Source organism: Antedon mediterranea, chromosome 7 (assembly GCF_964355755.1).
Source record: "Antedon mediterranea chromosome 7, ecAntMedi1.1, whole genome shotgun sequence".
In the NCBI taxonomy this organism is placed as follows: Eukaryota; Metazoa; Echinodermata; class Crinoidea; order Comatulida; family Antedonidae; genus Antedon; species Antedon mediterranea.
The window spans coordinates 21739277-21765218 of NC_092676.1; the positions used below are offsets into that span (position 1 = coordinate 21739277).

A 25942-nucleotide genomic window follows, 5' to 3' on the forward strand; every position below is an offset into this window, starting at 1 on the left:
TTTTTTAACCATAGACTTCAGTCGGCCTTTAAAATACAAGTCTTATAACTAATTTGTATTTCTTAGTTCAGGGATCATATACAAGTTGAAATAATCTCCCTTTTCACTAGTTAGGAAATTCACAAGAAAACAAACAGAGAAGTTATGATTGGCAGGTGGATTGACAAGTTAGCTTAGCATGACCCTAGGGCACATGGTGCCATTCAGTCTGTATGTGAGCTATCAGGCCCCTGTTGTGTCCTGGTAGAAGACAAGGTCATCTAGTAGAAGACTGGCTAAATTGTTTTTTCATGTGGCCTGATGACAAGAATTTCTTTTACTGTCCAATAGTTTGTCACCAGTAGGTAATATGTTATTACTGTACTTGGTAAAATGTCAACTAGTAATGTTCTTTAGTTCAACTATCATGTGTTAATTGACAACAAAAAGGAAAAGAAAATAAGTTCTCAGTTTGTTTGATTCAACTTCACAAGTACAGTAATATTCCAATGACAGATGATGTAAATTATTACTGTATGTTCAACTGTTTTACTGTATGTTCACTTGACAAAGGAAAGGAAAACAAGTTTTTCATTTTAACATACTGTACCATTTTAAAAGAAAAGTATACAAGCAGCATTGTTTTAATTCATTCTTAACATTTTTTTAATCTATTGAATATTAATTTAAAATTTGTCAAGATTTTAGTCTACCCAAATGTTTCAAAATATCATTTAGAACCTTTTAACAAGACATTTTGGACAGGTACTTTTTGATGACCGCAAAAAGATCTAAACCTAAGCTTGGCAAAATTAAAAGCGTTCCTACTTTATAAATATAGTAAAACCTCATGTCAGCTCTTTCTTACTGTGGCTCAAATAGGCTTACACACATGCAGTAGAAATCAATGCAGTGACATGCTATTAGGGTAAACACAACCATTTATTATATTTGTCTACCCACTAGGATACATGACATTAATTAGCAGAAGGTCTTAAGAAAAACATTAAAGACTTACATACATTTGACAGTCAGAATTTTCCCATGACATTAACTTTAATTGGGTATGATTATTGTACACTCACCCCTTGTATTTAATTATAACTTATAATTATATGAACTTATGAACATCTACATAAAAATATTTTTAAGTAATCAGTAGTTTTCTTATTTAATACAACATTGCCCCTTCAGTCAAAAAGTAATTATGCCATACAAATTATTTTTTACCATCCAATCCCTGCCAAAATCGGCCTGACATTTTTTTTCTTTTTAGAATTAAATGCAATTTACAAAATCTATTGGCACTATAAGAAGCATTATTGTACTATTAATACAGTACTACTGTATGTTACTAGTACTGTACAGTAGTACTGTAGTACTATGTTTTACATACAGTATTACTATTAGGTAATTGCAAATCACTGTACACCGAAAAAATCCATAGCAAACCTCATTGAACCAACAAAAGTTATTGAATATGTACTGTTTAGTGCATGCCACTCACTGATATTGAAGCTTTATCTTTGCAGTTATATAGTTTTAAACAATCCTTTTCAGTTTCTTATATAATGTAATTAAATATTTATTTTTTTTTTTAACCCACAGGTATATGTATTGGACAGATTGGGGGGAATTACCAAAAATTGAGCGTGCCGGAATGGACGGAACAAAACGCTCTGTAGTTATAGAAGAAAATATACATTGGCCAAATGGCTTAACAATAGACTACGAAGAGTCGCGTCTCTTCTGGGCTGATGCCAAAAAGACTTTTATTCATAGTTGCAATTTTGATGGATCAAATAGGACTCTTGTGTTAGAAGGAGCCGATTTGCTGCCCCACCCTTTTGCATTGACTTTGTACAGAGATACTTTATATTGGACAGATTGGGAACTGCATATAATATCCTCTTGTAATAAATACGATGGAAGCAATAGAAAAGTAGTTAAAAAAGATGTTTTTTCACCTATGGATATACATGTTTATTCGGCGGAAAGACAAAAAAAATCAAGTAAGTTGGTTCAAAGTATACAGTAGTGCAAAGAGGAGAAGTAAACTATACAGTATTTATATTACTGTATACTATCCGAACATATACTGTACCAGACCTGAGCAGGTACCTCATTCCCACCCCATTCTACTGTCTATTTTACTTTAAAAAACTTCCCAAACTGGCCCATTCTCTCAATCCTCAACCTTCTGTAATGGTTTTCATTAACTGTGCAATACTTTATTCCTCCCAACTGTATTGAAACTTAATTTTCTTTTGTTCGCAGGTTTTAATCCATGTACAGTGAACAATGGAGGCTGTTCACACCTGTGTTTAATGGCTCCAAATGAGTTTCACCATTCCTGTGCCTGTCCAACTGGTGTACTACTTCTTGAAGATCAACTCACCTGTGCCGATGGTATGTATCATTGGACACATAATAATTATTTTCACTGGATAAACCTAGACAATAGATTTTATTACTGTAGTTTCAAAGAGCAACCAAGCACGAATTTAAGCAGGGGGATATCAGGCTTTAGCCCCTCTCCCCCCACCCCCCCTAAAATTTAACACAATAACAGCAATGTCTTTTTAATATAAAATAATGAATATTTTTTGCAACCCAGACTTTAGCCCCCTAAAATTTAACAGCCATGTCTTTTTAAAATAAAATAATGACTATTTTTGAATACTCAAAAATGCATTGACATTGATTTTCAAACTTCAAAGTTTGTGTAACATATCTAATGTTATGGTAGGCCTGAATTAAGATTACTTGATTATGACCAGACAAGCCAAGCAAGTCAAGGGAAGGTCCAACACTGTACAGCTGAACAAAATCAATATCCCTTGATTATGCTATATTCCCTTCAAGTGGTTTGTGTGGCCAGTCAGCCTGAAGACATTGTTTGCTGGTTATTGATTTGTAATATATACAGATTATATTCAACATTTCAAATAACTTGTTTTTTGTTGGCTAAGATCATATTACAGGTATCATAGCACAATATATTGTATTTGTTTCAAGTGTCTGTCATAATTTCATGTTTAGACATTTTTCCAATGAATTTTCAAAGCCAATTAATTGGTCGTATAAACATGACATAAAATTATATTATGCATTGTGTGTAAGTAATAATTTCATTTGAATATGCTCTTTAAAGTATAAGAGAAAAGCAATGATCAGTAATATAAATATATAAAAAATATAATTATTTACATTAAAATAAATCTGTCAACGATAATTTTTATCTGAAGCGAATCAAACAATGTTTATTGCAGGTCCTCGGGAGATTTTATTATTAGCGAAAAGAAGAGACATTCGGCGGATTTCATTGGATACGCCAGATTACACCGACGTGGTGATACAACTCAAGGACGTGAAGAACGCAATCGCTATTGATTATGATCCTGTGGATGGTTTAATTTATTGGACCGATGATGATGTTCATGCCATTCGAAGAGCAAAACTTGATGGATCAGGTAAATAATGAATAAGCTATCACAAACTCAGTTTACACATTTATATTTTCACATGCAACAATTACTTTTCTATAGATTCCTAAGTGTCTGTTCATACATACAGAATAATAATTTTGTATTGAATACAGCATAGAATTCTATAGAAAATTACGAAAGCTCAAGGTATACATTTGGATACACCGTTTACAATACGAAAGTCATGTATTGACAGCCACCAACCAAATCAAATTTATTCATGCATACCAGATTTTCGCCCGGATCATATTTGTAGACTTCAGTTTGTAATGAAAGCATTCGTCAATCTATTAAATCTCAATCTTATTAAATTAATAATTATGACACTTTGTGACCATGCTTTTTACAATATGAATGCATAACCCAAATGATCTGGACATGCCCTGAAAATAATTTTCCTGTGATTGATAAATTCAGTACATACTAAAATTTTGCCAGTTTTTTGAAAAAATCTCTAGCAAGCCTGCAGTAATTTTTTGTAAATATTTTATAAATTCCCAGCCAAAAATAATAAGGTATTTGCAGTGAAAAACCTTTCTTGAATCTGTTTGAGTTATGTGATGATCACCAGGGAGTACTTCTCTACTCCTGAGCCTTGACTACAATTATTAAACCATCATCATCTTCATATTTTTCCCAATGAGCTATGTATAATGAGAGAGAAGTATGCAAAGTGGCAATTTGATGGGTGACCTTTGAACTGTTTAAAGGTACTTAAAAGGTCAAATTGGTTTTCCAAGGTCTATGATAAGGGTTCAACTTAGCTTTACTATAAAACATATTTTTCAACACAGAATGGTTAGGAAATTATTAGGGTACGTTCACATGTACGACGTAAGAATGGCATGGCTTACGCAAGAAGTAAGGTAATCCATGGATTAAAATACTCATGTGTTCACACGTACGGCGTTCGTTAATATTAATGATTGGCGTTAAACAAAGAAGTCCAAGTATCGCTTACGTTTTAAAAGTTAAACCCTTAGTTAAAGCATGTAATAACTTATTTCTCAAGGGTAAAGCTATTCTACTACTGTGTATCTAGCAATAGTTTTGTAGTACATTTTATACAACATGTAACTTTGAATTGTATTATAATAATACCATTTCAATACCCTATTTACAGGCAGTTAACATCCGGTAGGAGACATTCATACCTAAATAGTAGAGTTATTATATATCTTGGCTAGATTTTTAAATAACAAAATGTTAATACTATTAATGTACAAATGGTTGATGGCAATTTACAAACATTTCACAGTTCAAATGAAGCCTCATCTAGGTATTAGAAATTACTGAACATGATGTTTTTGTCTTGAATGGGAATAATTCACAGCCGGTGTAAATCAAACATTTAGCCTGCTTCATTTCACCTATTATTAGCATCAGAATTCACTCAAATTAATTTGAATCTCACATTCTACAGATCAGTGCATGGACTGAAAGGTCAGTGAAATTCTAGAAAAGTTCAATAAATGAAATTGGGGCAAAAGGCCAAAACTTGAATGCTTTTTGTCTTTAAGTTATGATGTGATGTTTATTTGAGAAAGAAAGACGATAAAAGATTATTACATTATTATGATAAATTTTTGTATGATTTTTTAAATAGTTTAATGACAAAAGTTAAGTTAATTAATGAAGTTGATAATTAAGTAAGAATTGTTAGGCATGTCAAAGGTCAAGAAATGGATTGGTTTTTTTGTTCCAACTATTATGAAGTCACCTCAATGGTACTGTAGGCTTCTGTCTGTGAACAACATAATTCAGTTGTCACAGAGTGACAGTGACTTGTCACAGTGGGTGATGTATACTAGATGTACAGGGCTAGGCTATGTTATCCTAAGCTGTGGATTACTAGCCAGGGATCTGGCAGAGAAAATGATTTATTGACAGTTCAATTATTAAAAAGTAAATTGGTATTCCAAGTCTGCTTTTAATTTCACTTCTTATACCATCATATTTTTACAATGTGCAACCCCAAATTAATTTGTTTAGCTGCCCATATTGTATACCATATGCATGACAAATTATTTTGCAATATTCTGTACAGTAGCAACCATTCTTTCTTAAATTTTTACATATACAATAGTTAGTAGTACATTAATCTTACAGAAACCATGAAAGCCAATTCCAAATACTTTTATAAAAGAATGTCTCCAATTTTTGGTTTTTGCAAAGCACATTCTAATCTCTCACAAAAAGCTTGTCTGTCATCATGTGATAATTAGAGATTGGACATTTGCCAACTAACTCCTGGTTAAAGTTGAATAAATAGTGGCCCCTGAATAACCCTAAATAGACAGGTTCCATTTCTCAAAAAACGGCCTAGAAAACGAATCAAGAAGCATTTTTGGGTAGAAGCTGGGATCCACTTGGTTTAGGATATTTCGACCTCGCTGATTACGAATATGGCGGATCCCAAGCGAAATTCGGCCATCTAAGCCCTTAATTTGCATAATTAAAAATGGCGGCCATTTTTTATAATTACCCTATATCTCGAGAACCACTAGTCACAGATAATTAATTTTGGTGTCAAAATGTTTTAAATATATGTTTTTATATTCACTTTAATGACACATTTTCTCAAAAAATTGATGCAAGTCGTATTTCTGACATTTTGACCTTTGACCTTGATTTATCGTATCTCAGTAACCAATAATCGGAGAGACACGAAATAGGGCTCAAATTGTTCAGAAACTATACATTCATATTTATTATAATGAAATGTTTTTACAAAAAATGGCCGATTCTACAACTATTGACCTTTGAACTATTAGTCAAATATAATAATATAATAATAATATAACTTTGAAAATTGTGGTCTTATGAATTTTTTTTTCTTTTTAAATTGTTTAAAACATGTGTGTTTCTATCCAGTCTAATGGCATATTTTGTACAAGAATGGCCGATAGTATGGTTATTGACCTTTTAACTACAGCATAGGCCTACTGTATACTAAATATAATATAATTGCATAACTATGAAATTATTTATACACAATAATAATTAGTAACATTATAAAATTCACTGCCATCAAATATGATGTGTTATGATTTATATAGATTTAAAAAGGAATTTGAATACGCAAGTTACATTTTTTGAAATTTGAAATTTGAAATTACCTGCCATCAATATGATGGAGTGTGCTTATAGATTTTCTAAAATGTGAACATGTCAGCTACATTTGGAAATTACCTGCCATCAATATGATGGATTATGATTATAGATTTAAATAAAAATTTGAACACGTAACCTACATTAGAAAATTACCTGCTATCAATATGATGGATTATGATTATAGATTTAAAAAAGAATTTGAACACGTCAGCTACATTTGGAAATTTGGAAATTACCTGCCATCAATATGATGGATTATGATTGTATAGTACCTGCCATCAATATGATGGATTATGATTATAGAATTAAAAAAGAATTTGAACACGTCAGCTACATTTGGAAATTGGGAAATTACCTGCCATCAATATGATGGATTATGATTATAGATTTTAAAAAGAATTTGAACACGTAAGCTACATTTGGAAATTTGGAAATTACCTGCCATCAATATGATGGATTATGATTGTATAGTACCTGCCATCAATATGATGGATTATGATTATAGATTTAAAAAAGAATTTGAACACGTAAGCTACATTTGAAAATTACTTGCCATCAATATGATGGATTATGATTGTATAGATTTAAAAGAAAATGTGAACACGTACGTAAGCTACATTTGGAATGAACATGTTAAGGGCATCAGTTAAGATCATTCATGCAAAGGTTTCCGTCATCTTTAGCGTTGTTACAGCGGCATAAAGCTGTACATGGTAGTTTTGACTTCTTGCACCTACATCTATTGGCAGGTTATGTATCGTGTCTTGCATCCACAATAAATCATCTCTAACGAAGCAGTAGGAATAGCTTCATTTTTCAGAAGCACTGGTTGAAGTTTACCATTAGATAGCTCCCAACCAAAATATGTTGGTGATGGCAAATGCTGGATTGGCGATACAGCTTTTTTCCATACGAGTGCTTGGAAGTGTGCTCTTTTTATATGTTGGTGCACTGCATCGCTTGTTGGAGGTAATGCCTTTTTTTTTTAAAGCCTAACTTTATTGGTACTTTTAACTTGACCAACACCGTAAACGTAGCAAATGAATCTTTCCGATTTCATAATAACTTGGTCACTGATAGGTTTTCTCCCAGGTCTTTAATTAGTTCATACCTTTTTTTAATACTTCCCATGCCGATGCCTTTGAGTGACCACTTAGATATGAGCAGTGAAGAGTTAAATTACTGTATGTATGTATTAATATAATTTAACTCTTCCCTGGATATGAGGTAGTATCGCATCCACTAATAGTGTGGAATGGAATCAGTGCTTTTGCAGAACCCTCGGGCAAGGCTTGAAAAATGTCTTTTATAGATACTTTCTTTTTTTGGATGTCCCTGTCATCATCCATTTGGATACCATGCTTTGGTAGTGAGACACTAGAATCACTAGTACGTCTGTATCCCTAGAAGCAACTACAACTGTGTCGTATCGGACATTGGCAGCATGACAAGTCTCGTGTCCGATTCTTCATGGTCTGACCAGAGACAACGTATTCGTGTACAATTTTGATGATTTAACAACTGATTCTTTCATAAATCCACCAGCTGTGACAATTTCTTTGTCTATAGGAGCTTGACGAATCAACTCCTCTGATAGAAATCGTGTCAGATCTGCATTATTATCTTGTAATGCCAACAAGTTTGACCAGCAATTTGGCAGCGGTATTTCACCACTTTCTATAATTCGACGAATTGGTCTCTGTGTTTTGGTTCATCTTTGTCTGGTGGTGTCCTTTATCGACAGTTTTAAGTTAGGCATGCCCTGTTTAAAAAAAAAAAAATTACCTCCAACAAGCGATGCAGTGCACCAGCATCATATAAAAAGAGCACACTTCCAAGCACTCGTATTGAAAAAAGCTGTATCGCCAATCCAGCATTTGCCATCACCAACATATTTTGGTTGGGAGCTATCTAATGGTAAATTTCAACCAGTGCTTCTGAAAAATGAAGCTATTCCTACTGCTTCGTTAGAGATGATTTATTGTGGATGCAAGACACGATGCATAACCATATAGATGTAGGTGCAAAAAGTCAAAACTACCATGTACAGCTTTAATATGCTACTGTAACAACGCTAAAGATGACGGAAACCTTTGCATGAATGATCAAAACTGATGCCCTTAACATGTTCATTCCCAATGTAGCTTACGTGTTCACTATTCTTTCAAACCTATACAATTATAATCCATCATATTGATGGCAGGTAATTTCCAAATTTCCAAATGTGGCTGACGTGTTCAAATTCTTTTTTAATTCTATAATCATAATCCATCATATTGATGGCTGGTACTATACAATCATAATCCATCATATTGATGGCAGGTAATTTCCAAATGTAGCTGACGTGTTCAAATCCTTTTTTAAATCTATAATCATAATCCATCATATTGATGGCAGGTAATTTTCTAATGTAGCTTATGTGTTCAAATTCTTTTTTAAATCTATAATCATAATCCATCATATTGATGGCAGGTAATTTCCAAATGTAGCTGACATGTTCACATTTAAAAAAATCTATAATCATACTCCATCATATTGATGGCAGGTAATTTTAAATTTCAACAAATGTAACTTGCGTGTTCAATTTTTTTTTAAATCTATATAAATCATAACACATCATATTTGATGGCAGTGAATTTTATAATTTTACTAATTATTATTGAGTATAAATAATTTCATAGTTATGCAATTATATTATATTATATTCAGTATACAGTAGGCCTATGCTGTAGTTTAAAGGTCAATAACCATACTATCGGCCATTCTTGTACAAAATGTGCCATTAGACTGTATAGAAACACACATGTTTTAAACAATTTAAAAAGAAAAAAAAATTCATAAGACCACAATTTTCAAAGTTATATTATTATTATATTATTATATTTGACTAATAGTTCAAAGGTCAATAGTTGTAGAATCGGCCATTTTTTGTAAAAACATTTCATTATAATAAATAAGAATGTATAGTCTCTGAACAATTTGAGCCCTATTTCGTGTCTCTCCGATTATTGGTTACTGAGATACGATAAATCAAGGTCAAAGGTCAAAATGTCAGAAATACGACTTGCATCAATTTTTTGAGAAAATGTGTCATTAAAGTGAATATAAAAACATATATTTAAAACATTTTGACACCAAAATTAATTATCTGTGACTAGTGGTTCTCGAGATATAGGGTAATTATAAAAAATGGCCGCCATTTTTAATTATGCAAATTAAGGGCTTAGATGGCCGAATTTCGCTTGGGATCCGCCATATTCGTAATCAGCGAGGTCGAAATATCCTAAATCAAGTGGATCCCAGCTTCTACCCAAAAATGCTTCTTACATCATATTTCAGAGGAAATAGAACTTGTCTAAAAATGCACAAAACAAAACTCTGGCTTCTACACACCCTGACATGCACACCATACAAAACACTTGTGTTTACGTGTGTGGAAACATGTGATGTTTGCTATGTGATATGAACGGTGTACAGTAATGTATGAAAGTGCTTATAATACTGTATTATAATTTATAAAAACGCTTAGTATGTCTTTATTCTACTTGTACTGCATGCATTTTCTGTTTATTATGTTTGATCTTTGGTATTAAGGAAGATTGACAGAATTTTCTATTTGCTTTTGCTGTGGTTCAGTCACTTTGATTGGCCATTATGTTATAAACATAATGTGTGTAAATATTTGTCTATGTCTAGTCATGGAGTTGACAATAATGAGCTGTTGGTTATGGCATACAGTTGTTTGTGAAGAATAAAAAAATATTGCAAATTATAATGCCATTCAATGTTGACCAATAGTAGTACAGTACAGTAGCTAAGAGCAATATTGCTGTTAATTTTACCATTTACTACTACTGTACTGTATGTGAAAGGTGATACTGTATACTGAGGTACAGCAATTTACCACAGTACAGTATGGTGTACAGTATTTAAAAATTAATACCTGTACTACTAATAGCCCTGTATGAAGAAGCTTGGTGTACTAATATTTTCATGATAGAACTTTAGTTTCAGAAAAATAGAAGACAAAAATGATCTTTTATTTGGTACTGTTATCCTCTTTTCATGTCCCTCATTACTATTTTTTTGGGGGGTTCTTTGTATTGAATTCGTATTATAAATAATACAGTATTAACCAAGTGTACTGTACTCTTTTGTATACGAACAGTTGGAATAAATACAACTTCGTTTAGTCCTCTATTTATTCACCAGATCTATTGTGACTAGAGTGCTCGTCTGTAAACTGCTAAGTGCCCCAGCCTATTGTGTTTGGTATACAGATTGTAAAAACACAGCCATCAACCTGTTTCCCCAGTCTATTTGCCATGTACTTAAGGTTTGACATTGATTGATAAGGTACAATCAACATTGGCAATCTTCCACCATTATGTTGGCTGATATTTAACAGGACTTTGCACCACATTTTCAATAGCAAACCTCTCAAGCAATATCAAGTATTTTCATTTTATCAATTTATGTGCATGGTTGAATATCATTCATTTCTGCTATTTTCAATTAAACAAATAGATTGGTAGATATCTATTACTGGATGGAGGGTAAATCTACTTTTAATATTTGTGGTGAAACAATAAACATAATGTTATGAAATAGTTTGATTGACAGGCTGTCAGACTGGGGTGAGTGATCACCAACAATAAGTTCAGAGATTATAAGTACTTGGTGATACCTTGTGATGTTATCATAATTGCTAATAGGGAACCAATAGACTGTTAGTGATACACTGATAGAGTTTATTATGAAAAACCATAAATTTGTATAGGCCACAATCTATGGTAGATAACTGTTAGAACTATTTATACCTTGAGTGTGATTATATTATCAAAAGGCAAATGAGGCACTAACAAGTGTTTTCAAGTATAAGGACCATTAAATTCAAATCTTGAATGCAAAATATTTATCCAGTAGAACACTATTAAATGGATCGAACAAAGTGTCCCTTTAATAGGGATGTGTCTCCATATTAGGGGTTGGTCATTATGTTAAACATATTTGTCATTTGTTATTATCCCCTTACTGTATATACAGTAGTGGTCTGAACTGAATTAGTGTAGATATTTACTTACAGTTGGTGTTTTGGAGCAGTACTGTATGAGTAGTCTATGGTTCAATAGGTTACTTTCTCCAGCCTAATTTTAATTCAACACACACCCAAGCAACACCTAATAACTGAATACACGTTCTTATCTACACATTACTTTTTGACACCCACCATCATTATCCCTCACTAGCTAAGCTACATAAACTCAATTTGCATGATTGTTTTGTTTTTTGCAGAGAGTGAATACATCGTTACACAGGATATTTCCAATCCAGATGGCATAGCTGTTGATTGGATCTCCCGCAACCTCTACTGGACGGACACCGGCAACAACAGGATTGAAGTCTCTCGTTTAAATGGAACCTCGCGGCTTATTCTGATCGACGATAATTTGGACGAACCAAGAGCTATTGCTGTTGATCCGGAAGATGGGTACGTATACAATATTTTTTTTAAACATTTTTTCTAGTTTTAGTTTATTTTGGACGTGGAGATATATAATTACAAATCTAAATGGAAGGAGGCAGGAACTCAAAAAGATACTTAATCTTACACACGGAAGGACAAAGGCAGGATAAATCAACCCAAAAACCAGTACAGTACGCTAGAAGGAGCCGAGGATATTTGGTGTTTGATGGTGGTGGTATGGATGGGAGGTGCAAAGTACATAATAATTTTAATAATAATTAAAAGATATTTGTTTTTTTAGCTTATTAGAAAACAAGTATCAGTTGATATCGTTAAATATATTTGGAAATAAAGGGTCGGGCTTCATTTTCAACTGGAATCATGTTATTTCATTTTTTTTCCTACAGATATATGTACTGGACAGATTGGGGTGAAGATAATCCAAAAATAGAACGTGCAGCACTGGATGGCAGTGATCGTAAAGTTCTCATCAATACGTCATTAAACTGGCCAAATGGAATCGCGGTCGATTACGAGCAGCGAAGAATCTACTGGGGTGATGCTCTTACAGACAGAATCGAGAGCGCCAATTTGGACGGTAGTGACAGAAAAATACTGGTAGACGATTCGGATACGCCGCATATATTTGGTTTTAGTCTTCTTGGTATGTGTAAAATACTGATACTGTCATAAATAAAAAAAACTATAATAAATAAATATTACAGAATTTCTTATTTAATTCTGAACCACTAGACTACTCAACAATCATTCCACTCATGCCCATTTTTTTCTGAGAATGTGCAGAAAAACTTTTTGACTCAATATCATAATTTAGAGTGATAATTTAGAATGTTGTTCACAACACAGTAGCATTTAGTGTGATGGAGGAGTATTTAAAAGTCATACAAAAGTTATATATCTAAATGGATTTAACTAGATTACTGTTAATTAGCAGTCATCATGAAATTTGAATGTGCTGTATGTCTTGTTACAGTCATCACCATATCTTTATAGATTTGTATTATAATGTTGCCAGTAAAGATATGCTATGTTTATGTATAAATCGATTGTCTATTGCAAGTGTATAACAGTGCCTAAAGCTTGTGTCATCTATATGATAATTTTTGCCGTTCATGTATTAATTCCTTTCACACTTTCTTTCATCGCAGGTGATTATGTGTATTGGACAGATTGGCAACGACGATGCATCGAACGCGTGAATAAATACACCGGTAAAGACCGTGAGCTCATAATTGATGCGCTCCCGGATTTGATGGGTCTCAAGGCGATAAATCTTGAGAAGAAATCAGGTAAGAAAATGAAAATCATATCATAGCATAACTTAATATGTTTGTTTGTTTTTCAAGCAGTATGGCATTGTAGTGAACAACTCTGAATTTAGTATTTAGTTAATTTTCAACTGGAATTTAAAGAAAATTTACTAGTTGGCTAGGGTGAATTTTAAATGATCATTTCAAAATTATTTCTCATCTCTTTTGTTAATAGTTTATTTGTGTTGAAGATTTTAATAATGTTTACAAATTATTTTATTAGGAGTAAACCCATGTAGCAACGACAATGCAGGCTGTAGTCACTTGTGTCTGTACAAACACTCGGCCACCGTCTGTATGTGTCCACGTGGACTAGAGTTGCACGCTGATAAAAAGACATGCATCGTACCTGAAGCTTTTCTCGTCTTCCTTCGTCGAAATATTGGTCTTCGTCGAATCGCTCTAGAGACCAACAACAGTGATGTTGCGATACCGGTGGTAGGGGCACGTGAAGGATCAACACTTGATTTTGACTTTGTAGGGGATCGGATCTATTGGGCTAACAGCAAAACTGGGGTAAATATAATATTATTTTTATTTTGGAATCTCTATGGATTTGAAATGACCTAGGCCCTATGCATTATTTTGTTCCAGTTTGTCGCATGAATGCACTCTTCTCCTGTCCTAGCATGTTACAAGCTATTAAATTCAGTATTACACTTGTAGTAATAATTCAATATTTCTGCCATACATTCTGTGCGATCAAGGGTTGTGTGTTGCAATTATATGATGTTAATTTTTAATGCTATAATAATCATTTACAGGAAATAATGACAGCATTTATGAATGGTAGTGGCTTTGAGCTTGTCATTGAGTACGGGCTACGATTCCCAGAAGACCTTGCTGTTGATTGGACTGGTAAGAACTTATATTGGACTGACTCTGGCAAAGATTGTATCGAAGTATCTCGACTTGATGGCACATCTAGGCGTGTGCTCATCTGGAAAGATGTGGAGGCGCCAACTAGCTTAGCTCTTGACCCGCTAGCTGGGTAAGTTGCTGAACATTTCATTGTAGTTTGTTAGTTATCAATCAATATTTTCATGATTCCGGATGTTTTCCTAAAAATTATGGCATTCCTGCTCGACTATTGTTTTGTAGTTAGGAATATATAGTATAAACCTCTCCTTTGGGACACCTTTATAAAGTGAGCACTTTACTATGATACACTATTGTGGGAAAGTGTATGTTCTGACACTATGGCAACTTCTATTCAGAGTGACACCCCTATTAAAGCTTGGTTCCTACTAGGACGCAGCACAAAGGACATTAGTGCAATGCAAGTGAGTTGACCAATGGCAAGCGACAGTTTAAATTGTCCATTGCTTGTGATTAGTGCGCTTATGACTTTTCATTGCGGTATAATGGGAACCAAGCATAAGATTGTCCCGAGTGTTCCTTTAAAGTTCTATTGTATGTTTAAACTGAGGAATGTTGTAATTCGTTCATCATACGTTACTTTTCAGATACATGTATTGGAGTGAATGGAGTAACCGGTATCGTATAGCAAGGGCACACATGGATGGTACTAACCTGACGATTTTAATGTATGTAGAAGGGCGGGCTAATGGACTGACCATAGACTACCAGGCTAGGAAACTCTTTTGGGTTGACTTGGATCTTAGCGAGATTTATTCAGCAGACTTGGATGGTAAGTGGCCAGAGTTAGGCTTATATGCCAAATAACCTCTGCCTAAGCACAACAGATTAGCCTAGGTACATAAATCAGCCTTTAGGCCCAATAGAATTGGCCTAAATCCTATAGAATGCCTAGGTACAAACTTTTTACTAATTTGAAAATTAATTTACTCCAAAATGTTTGAAAAGGTCAATATATTTTCTTGAAATTGTATGGTATATAGTAAATCAAAGATGTGTGTTTGATTTTATTTGCAATCAAATAATGGACCCTGTCAAAATTATTTTACTTCAGTTACTGCAGTAACATTTTGTTGACGCTTTAATTTTTTTATGTGATTAGCAAACTGTTTAATGCAATGACAGTTTCTACATTGGAATTAAAATTATATCGGTATTGCAGTGAACAAAATTGAGTTACTGCACTAAATTATTATTGATCCAAAATGGTGACAACAAGAAAAATATGAAGTTTATTATTCACAGAAAATAACGTTTCTATGTACATTACCTGCTGTATTTGTTATATTTCGGTTTTAACTAAAAAAGTATTGATACCATATATTTGATCCTGACCGGCAAAGCCATTTATAACTAGTGTTGTTATTTTTCAGTGTGAAAAGTTATAATACAGCTTTGTTGTTACTCACTAGGCTATTGTTCAATCACTATAGGCTATTGTTAATATGTGGGTCAGGTTGTGAAAAAAAGCTATGCCATACTTAACTAATATCAATTGAATTTAATTCTTTTTTATCTTGTTCTTATTAGGGAGTAATATAATACAAGTCGTACAGGACGATATAACCAATCCCTTTGGACTAACCCAATACAATGAATTTATTTACTGGGCCGATTTGTCGGCGATGACTATTGAGCGAGCTAACAAGACCAGTGGAGGAGGACGTGAGATTATCCAAGGGCAACAAGACAATGTGCTCGACATCAAAGTTTTTCACAAGTCCCGCCAAGCAGGTTGGTGACACAAATTTTGAACTTATTAAATTAAAAATGTTGTCCCAAGTGAACAGTTGAATTTGTGAAAGAATCATTGACTGTATGTTGGTAGTCTCTGAAGGTGTTATATAATTACACAGACAGATTCACACTATCGCAAGCTAAACGATTGCAGGCTGCATGATAATTCTGCACTTTTTCTCTCGATTCAATACTTTATTTAATCTTTTTGCGTAATCATGCTTTATTTTCTATATCTAGGGGGAGGGTAAATATTACTAAAAATGGTTATTGTTATACCACTCACTATGTAAAGTTGATCGATTTGTTGATATTTTTTTTTTATTCACTTGCTTGTTTCCGTCACAAGGTTTTGTCTAATGTCAGTAATATCTAAATGTTGTCTTGTTATCTGTTGATTTTTGCTTGTATATATTATATTATTTTATGCCTTTCAACCCTGTTAATGGTGACGTTTGGTCACTGTAGGGTGATGATGAAATAAAATTAATTGTTAATAATTATTTTCTTTGAAATAGGAATCAACAGGTGCAATTCCAACAATGGTGGTTGCTCCGATTTGTGCCTTTCACATCCGGATGGATTTAGGTGCATGTGTGCTACACACCACACATTGAACGCAGATAACCGTACATGTTCACGTAAGTTTTCTAAGATTAATTTAAATACATATACAGTAGAATCCCTATTAAGAAGACACCTTTGAGACCCTGTCTCCTTAATAGGGGTGTTCTAAAAAAAGGGGTTCTGATAGGCCACATTAAAGATGTATTGTCATATAAAACGGAAAAAATGATAATAATAATTATCAAACAAGATGGTTAATTTGTGTATGACTGAGTAGTGAGTGCGACTTTTAACTAGCGTATCCGATTGGTCGATTTGATGCAGCCATATTCAATGGTCCCTACCCATGGTGGTTCGCTTTTTGGGCTGTGAATATGTTGGATTTTACTCTCTAGTTATAACATAATAATTCTATTCCTGATGCTTAGTAACTTGTTTGTATTAAAAAAAATGACAACATTAATTTTTTTGATTATTCAATTTTATTTACAGCTCCTGAAGCATTTCTTGTCTACAGTCAAAGGGATTCTTTAAACCGATTGCTGTTTGATTTTGACGAACCAGATATTGTTCTACCAATCAGTGAAACCGAGGGGGTGAGGGCGATAGAGTATGATTACCAAGCAGGATACGTGTTCTGGATCGATCGTAAAAATAAGGAAATAAAACGATCAAGAAGTAATGGTGTTGAAGTAAGTAACTGTTAAGCGTGGTTCCCACTAGAACGTAACGTAGCGACGTATTGACGCAAAGTGATGTATTGTGTAATCACAAGTGGGAACCGACGACGCAACAGTGCTGCAAAAATGACAGGTTTGATTTCACGCAGGCGGGGGAAAACACAATTATTAGAAGGGCATTTTCTTACGTTGCGTCGCTAGTGGGAACCAAGCTTTAATAAACAATAAGTAAATGGCATTCCTTATATGGCTGCCATTGCCGCACGGTTAAATTGACCAAGGCCAACCGTTATTTTACACACCCCTGCCTGCCTTTAATACATAGTTTTCATACTCATGGTAAAACAATGTGAATTTAGGATTAAAACAATAAATAAAGACTTTTTAAAGGTTGTGGGCTAGATAAAAAAATTAGTTAGTTTAGTTATTTAATTATGTTTATCATTTTATTCATTTAGCCCAAATCGTTGGTAAAAGTTGACAAATTCACTCCATATGACATGGCATTTGAACCGTACAGTCGACTTATATTCTGGACTTGTGAACCGTGCAACCAAATCAACGTCGTCCGCGAGAATGGTTCGTCGATGGGATTCGTTATGAAAGATCCTAACAAGAACCCAAGGAGCATTGCGTTATTACCGTTAAGAGGGTGAGTGAGAAAATGAGGCAAGGTACATTCAGGCTTTTAATGATTGAATGAAATAATGATGTAGGATGTAAGAAATGAACAAAACAAATACAAAACATTAATTATTTGTTTTATAATAAAGTAAACAATAATTCCAAAAAGAATTTGGAACTCCCATTTCATAGAATGACCTCGGTTACAGATAGGTTTTCCATCTCACCTACATTTAAAATATGCACCAAAGATTTTGAAAAATGTGTGGGTGGGGATGTAAAGCGCTGGGGTGGAGGAAAAGTGTTGAAGCGGAGGAAAAGTGTTGGGGTAGCCCTTCTAGGCTGAACATCTCTGTCAGTACCTGTTATTTGGCATCAAATTACTGCAAATTATATACCTAACAAATTCTATTCCATAAAATGTATTTGTAGGCTAATGTTCTGGACCAATATAAAAGAAAGCAAATCAGCCACTTTAGAGATGGCAACTATTGATGGTGATATGCACAAAGAACTGATAAACACTGGCATATATCAGCCAGGCCCTATCACAGCTGATGCGGAATCTGACCGAGTTTACTGGTTTGAAGACAGAACCGGTAACATTAAATATGTTAATATTAATAGTAAGTAAATATTGCCAAAATGAATGTATACATAATTTCAGTATCATGATCAATTGAGAAAAATGGCTAAAGATCTGTCTACGCTATCAAACTTTATGTGACAAAAAAAATGTGATGTACCCATATATGGACATGATAATACCATATTTAAGAATATCACTACCATATTTGGGCACGTCACAATTTTGTTGTCAAACTAGTTTGATAGTGTAGACAGAACTTAACAGGCATCTATAATTTATTTGTGTTCTGCATTTATGGGTTACATAATAATATATATATAACATATAATATATAAATTGTCTTACAGCTGGTGACAGTGGTAAGATAGTCGATGACCTTGTGTTAGTTTCAGGTCTGACTGTTTACAGAAATTACATTTATTGGGTGGATAAACAACTTAAACAGATAATGCGTGCCGACAAATATTCTGGAGAAGACAGACAAACCATGCTTGGACGTATTGATCACCTGACAGACATCCTTGCTGTTAAAAGACCGGAAGATCGTAAGTCTATGATGATTTTTACTTTCATATATAGAATCCCAATTAAGAACACATAAGGGACACTATCAGGACAGGACTAGATTTTTTCACTTTGACTTGACATTGAGTGTACCAATATGTCGGTGTGATGTGTACGGATTGTTTTATATTTATAGCGAACCAGCCATGTTCCCGTAGAAATGGACAATGTTCGCACTTTTGCATCCCAACCGGTATGGGCACTGCACGTTGCTCCTGTCCCAGTCATCTAAATCTCCATGAGGATGAAGAACAGTGTATTGGTAAGTAACAAGTCTGCCGAATCTGAAGTAAACCCCATATATGGATTTTATACATGACAAAGGGCTACATAATATATAGGTTATGTTCACTCCTAAGGTGGTGAATGCATACCCCATGTGATGTTTCACAATAACCGTGATATTTCAAACAGTCAATGTTATGTAGAGACTACTATGGACAAAAAAAATTACATTTTCCAAAATTTGCAACTTATTATTGAATATAGATGATGCCTAAGGTATAAAATACATGAATACAGTTTTAAATTTTTAAAATCTTTTGTTAGGCCATTCTTTCAGAAATTCTCCCGATATTTCACTTTACCTAGTTAATACATCTATTAAAGTATATGAAGCCATGTTATCTTGATATAACTCTTATATAACTTATTTTGATAGATCCACTTACGTGTGCCCCAGATAATTTTGCGTGTAAATCCGGTGATGTTGAATGCGTTCCAAAGACTTGGCTTTGTGATACCGATCCTGACTGTGAAGATGGCAGTGATGAAATAGGATGTGGTAAGAGTCGCAGTTTTTTTGGGGGGGAATTCTTTTTTTTAGGTTTTAGAATGGACTTGGACTAGACTAGAATTCTCATGGAGTCTCCAGAATTCTCTTGGAATGTCAAGAATTCTATTGGAGTCTTCACAATTCCCTTTGAGTTTACACAATTCTATTGGAGTTTTCAGAACTCTTTTGGAGTTTTCAGAACTCTTTTGGAGTTTTCAGAATTCTTTTGGAGTTTTCAGAATTCTCTTGGAGTTTTTAGAACTCTCTTGGAGTTTTCAGAATTCTCTAAGATTTTTCAAGATTCTTATTGAGTCCTGAATTCACTTGGAATTTCCCGAATTCTCTTGGAGTTTTCAGAACTCTCTTGGAATTTTCACAATTCTCTTGGAGTTTTCACAATTCTCTTTGAGTTTTCACAATTCTCTTTGAGTTTTCACAATTCTCTTGGTGTTTTCACAATTCTCTTGGAATTTCCAGAATTCTCTTTGGAGTTTTCACAATTCTCTTGGAATTTCCAGATTTCTCTCAGCTCAAAAATGTATTATAACTATAATATTGTTTTTCTAGATTTGTGTGCCGACGATGAATTTGCGTGCGACAATGGAGTGTGCATTCCTGAGAAATTCCAATGCAATGATGATTTTGACTGTGATGACGGATCTGATGAAGACGATTGTTTGAAACCGTGCAAGAGCTTCCAGTTTGCCTGCAAGAACAAACTGTGTGTTGATTCTGATGCCTATTGTAACGGTTTCTTTGATTGCCCTGACAAGAGCGATGAGTTCAATTGTACAGGTAATTTGATGTGTTGGTTATTTATGTTGAATTCTTTTTTTATACATATATGGAATGGTAGCAAGCATGTTTCAACAAACCTAAAGCTCTGTTTACACTATCAAACTAGTTTTACAAAAAAAGTAGTGATGTGCCCAAATATGGTAGTGATATGACATCATGTCCATATTATGGGCACATCACATTTTTTATTACATAAGTTTTGATAGTGTAGACATAGCTTTAGGCTTTTGTCTTTTCTCTGACCGTAGTACCAGGATTTTTCTCATGGCCAAAACTAATAATAGAGGTTACTATATAAATACAATATTTTTTATTTATTAGTATGTAATGTTTAGGCAACTGAATAATAAAAAAAACATTGGTTTTATTTTCTTCAGTAAGAAGTGATTCAATTCATCAAAAACCAATCACAAAAGAAGTTCTAGTTTCTGTTGTCATTTTTGGCTTTGTTATACTCGCTGTTGTCATAGTTACCGTCGTATGTTGCAAACGTAGAAATCGCAGTGAATCGCTGGACAACCGGAGGTACGACAGCGCCAGTCAGCATAACCTGTCCACGGTTCTGGTCCTCAACCAACTCAACAAAGAACAAACAACTCGTAAATATTTAACATGTAAGTTGTAAAGATTTTGTTGTCATATCATGTTCTTACTTGAATCTTACTTGAATCTTCGGGCTCTTGATTAAGGCAAATGCCTTTTAAACGCCCTCCATTTCTTCTGTATTTATCTAGAATTGGTAGCAAAATTTATCTCCCATTGCTCTGTCTTTGTTTAGTTGATCCTTGAATGCATTTATGTTTTCTGCTTGTACTGTAGTGTGGTATAGATTGTTCCATGTGTTGACGATTCTACATGAAAAGGAGTGGCTTCTGATTTTCAGTCGGGCTCTTGGCTTTCTTAATTTGAATTGATGGCCCCTTGTTCTACTGTCCTCTCTAAAGTCAAAAAAGGTTTCGGCTTCAATATCATCCAAGCCCTTGATAATTTTAAACACTTGTATAATGTCCGCTCTCCTTCTTCTGTAATTCAGTGTAGGTAATCCAAGCTCTTTTAATCTCTGATCGTAAGATTTATCTCTTAACTTTTTGACAATTTTAGTGGCCCTACGCTGCACTCTTTCAAGCTTATCCAAATCACCTTTTAGGAGAGGGTACCATATACAGCTTGCGTATTCCAGATGAGGTCGAATTATACTTTTATAAAGGGGCAGGAACATATCCTTATCCATGTAAGCAAAAGATCGCCTTACCAATCCAATGAGTCTATTTGCTTTATTTACAGCTTCATTCGTATGTAGTGAAAATTTTAAAGACTGATCAAAAGTAACTCCAAGGTCCTTTTCAGTATTGGCATTTGGCAGATCCTCGTCACCTTCCTCTGTTGGCATAGTGAATTGCATTTGTGGATTTGAATTTCCATAATGTATTACTTTACATTTATTAATGTTGAATTTCAGCTGCCATCTTTTAGACCAATCGGATAATGCCTTGAGATCATTTTGAACAGTATCATTTCTGTTTTCATACACAACATTAAACATCTTAGTGTCATCTGCAAACATCCATACTTTAGATTTAACTGCATCAGGTAGGTCGTTTATGAAAATGATAAATAATAAAGGGCCTAACACGCTGCCTTGAGGGACTCCGCTTTTAACCGTAGACCATTCAGAAAATGCTGCGGCCACTCTAACTCTTTGTTTCCTCCCTGTCAAAAATTGATGTATCCATCTCAGTAGGTTTCCTTTTATTCCGTACGCTTCCAATTTTGTTATTAATCTCTGGTGGGGGATAGAATCGAATGCCTTACTAAAATCCAAATATACAGCATCAAAGTTTTCTCCCGCATCCAGCAATTTCGTCCATTCTTCCATCACCTCCAGCAATTGTGTGACGCAAGATCTACCTTTCCGAAACCCATGCTGTGCTTTTATAATAAGGTTTCTATCATTTAGAAACTGTATAATTTTGTCTCTCACAATTGATTCCAAAAGTTTGCATACGACAGATGTCAAACTTACTGGCCTGTAGTTTCCAACCTCCGTCTTGTCCCCTTTCTTAAAAATTGGTACTACATTTGCACATTTCCAGCACTCCGGTAACTGTCCAGTCGATAGTGATTTGTTGTATATTGACGTCAATGGAGTTGCAACAATTTCTTTAAGTTCCTTCAGTACTCTTGGATGCACGTCATCTGGTCCAGCTGATTTATTTGAGTTCATCTGCTGAAGGCATGTAAGCACTTCCTCCTTTGTCACTTCAATTGACTCCAAATGGTCATCCACGTCAACTCTTGGTGTAACTTCTGGCAATGACTCGAGGTCTTCATTCGTGAATACACTTGTGAAAAATGCGTTGAAAATTTCCGCTTTATGCTGATTGTCATCAGCCATATTACCCTTTCCATCCTTCACCAATCCAATAGATTGAGTTGTTTTGGTTTTCTCTCTTACATATTTCCAGAAACTTTTAGGATTTGTTTTTACTTCATTGCAAATTTTCCGCTCCAGTGCAATCTTTGCTGCCCTTTTTTCACCTGTTACTATATTTCTTGCCTTTTTGTAACTGTCATAATCCTTCTGTTGTCGAGACCTTGTAAACTTTTTCCATGCATTATGTTTCATTTTAATTTTCCTCTGAACGTCACCAGTCATCCAGATAGGTTTATTTTCTTTTTTTATGTTTGACTTGGGAATACAGATCTGAACAGCATTTCTTATTGATTTATTTAAAGCTTCACAGGCCTCTTCAACATTTGTATTTTCAAATTGGTAGTCCACCTCAGTAATCAGTTCTTTCATTTTAATATAGTCACCCTTGTTGAAATTTAGCTTGTATTCCATTTTCTCTTGTATTTTAGTTACACAGTCATATGAAAACAAGATTGTTACGTGGTCGCTTTTTCCTAATGGTGGACCTATCTCCATTTCACTTTTGGTTTCATCCATGGTGATTACTAAGTCGAGTATGTTAGGTGTTTGACCATCTCGAAATCGTGTTGGTTGCTGTATACACTGGCATAGAAAATTATCTCTAAGGCATTCAATAAACCGATTACTTTTATGTGTTTCATTTTTATTTGTACTCCAAGAAATCCAATCAATTTCAGGAAAATTGAAATCTCCTAACATGATGAAATCAGAAATACCATTTAGTTCACTTGCTTTGTTGATAGCAGATAGTAACGCTTGATTATTTTCGTCAATACTGTTAGGACTTCTGTAAATACATCCGCATAATAGTTGTTGCCTTTTATTTATTTCAATTTTGATCCATAGTGCTTCCACAAAATTTAAATTCAGTAATTCGTTACAGATACTGGCATTCAGCTCTTCCTTCGCAAAAATAACCACACCTCTACCACTTCTGCCAGAATCAAATTTTGTGTATCCCTTGATGCTTAACTCAACTTCCAATATGTCTGTACAAGTTTTGTTATTTACTTCAGTTATTGCAACCACATCAGGTTTCCTTTGATTTATAATATCACGTAACTCACCTATTTTATTTCTCAGGGCATCTGCGTTTGTGTAAAGAAATTTCAACGACTTCTCATGAAAATCAACAATATCATCGTTTCTTAAACTAGATTTCTTCTGCTTTAATCCTTCTATAAAAGTTTTAAATTTTTTCTTGTCCTCTGAACATTTTTTTTTTCTTATAAATTTTTGTTTCACTTTTCTTTCTAAATTAAAATAATTTTCTTCAAAACAAAAAGATTCTATATTTGAAAATTCTTTATGATGATGAACTAGGGCCTCGAAAACGATCAAACGCCAGTTCGCTATCCCGCTTCATAATTTTACCTCTTCTTATAACAAGATCAATCTCGCCGTTATCTTTCCTTGATCTTAGTTCCTGTCTTAACTCATAGTTCATTTGCCTCTCTTTTTTTGATCTATCAGGATTAATATATATGTTCTTTAGAAATGCGTGATCCGTGCTTCTAAGTTTTTTTGCATTTACCATCACTTCCCTTTTACTTTTCAGGCTATCCAGAGAAACTCTTGCCATTCTACACCCGTCTTCCGTGTATTTCCCAAGCCTGATCACTTCTGTTATTTCAACTCCCTCTATCTCTAGACACTCATTGAATAATTTCTCAATAGCAACCCTGTCTTCCTTCAGTCTCTGCTGAGAACTTTGGTTATCAGATTCAGGTAGATTTTCGATCACAATATTTAATTTACGAGATTCTCTATCTCTATATTCTTCAATGCCTTCCTGAACACTCTCTTTAATTTTCCCATCCATTAGATCGTAGCTCTCTTTTAATTCTATCAAATTATTTCTTGTGTCGACCTGGATTTTTTCAATGACTTCAATGTTTTTATTGGTTAGTGATGCTCTAAGCGCCTGATCTTTTTGCGTTTTTTCCACAATATTTAATCTCGCATTCATATTTTCCTGCAATTCATTTATCTCCGCAATTTTCTTCAACAAAGGTAACTGTACAAGGCATGTATCACATGACCATAAAAAATTCTTTATTTCGCTGTCGGAGAGGAGAGCATACATTTTATTTGAGAGTTTTGAACATTTCAGGCAGAAACACCTCTTACAAATGTCACAATTTACGCCCTTATCCTTTTCGCCTATGATGGTTTTACAGATAGCACAAGCTCCCTCAACTGACTGTGGAGTTGCTTCCTGTTCAGGTTGGCTAGGCCTAGGCCTAGCATCTGCAGGCCTAAATCTAGGTTCCAGTTCCATATCCTTTCTATCCCTTGCCTTCCCTCTAGTAGTAGGCCTACCTTCAGCCATGGTTGTTAAGTTCAAGGAACACTAGGCCTAGCCCCTACACCCTGCTTCCAGGACTCTATGCTCCTCTGTATGGATACTGTAGGCTTCACATGGGTCCAGTTGACTTACCCCGACTTAGCAAACACGCTTCCAGAATATCGAAAAATATATCCTTTTTGATACAAATTTCTTGGTACTAGTACTTATTATCAATTAATATATCATATCATCCACTTTGAAGAACAATTTAAATCCCGGTTTCAAAGATTTTAGCAGATTTAATTCATGAGGTTCAGAGCAAAATAAAACTACATGTTGCATTATCGAATAGCGCCACCACTGTTGTCAAATTGATTAATTTAATTTCTTCTATTTCATCCGGTTCATATGTAGAAATTCAATTTGACATCAGAATTCAATTTGAGATATAACAGGAAATTAGAGAAACCCCCCCCCCCCCCCCATAAAAGAGACACTGCTATTAAGGAGACATCATGCATGCGGTTCTACAGGTACTGTAATTGAAAATATACTCCAATATGGGTATTAGTTCAGCCTTAGAAGTGCCCATAATTAAATTGATAAATACTACAAAATGGAACAAA

The 25942-nt window shown here is 34.2% G+C and overlaps 1 protein-coding gene across 1 annotated transcript in view; it reads left to right on the top strand.

The window, feature by feature from the left end:
• The window catches only part of LOC140055171 (low-density lipoprotein receptor-related protein 6-like), a 40939-nt gene that overhangs the window by 10492 nt on the left and 4505 nt on the right, over positions 1-25942 (top strand). The window contains exons 3-21 of the mRNA XM_072100411.1: positions 1588-1991; positions 2257-2388; positions 3252-3452; positions 11877-12072; positions 12456-12712; positions 13218-13358; positions 13603-13895; positions 14144-14370; positions 14846-15030; positions 15789-15992; positions 16514-16636; positions 17055-17254; positions 17701-17894; positions 18299-18492; positions 18803-19000; positions 19156-19281; positions 19681-19803; positions 20362-20589; positions 20970-21206. Of these exons, the coding sequence (XP_071956512.1) occupies positions 1588-1991; positions 2257-2388; positions 3252-3452; positions 11877-12072; positions 12456-12712; positions 13218-13358; positions 13603-13895; positions 14144-14370; positions 14846-15030; positions 15789-15992; positions 16514-16636; positions 17055-17254; positions 17701-17894; positions 18299-18492; positions 18803-19000; positions 19156-19281; positions 19681-19803; positions 20362-20589; positions 20970-21206 (3863 nt within the window). The remainder of the gene's footprint in view (positions 1-1587; positions 1992-2256; positions 2389-3251; positions 3453-11876; positions 12073-12455; positions 12713-13217; positions 13359-13602; positions 13896-14143; positions 14371-14845; positions 15031-15788; positions 15993-16513; positions 16637-17054; positions 17255-17700; positions 17895-18298; positions 18493-18802; positions 19001-19155; positions 19282-19680; positions 19804-20361; positions 20590-20969; positions 21207-25942) is intronic.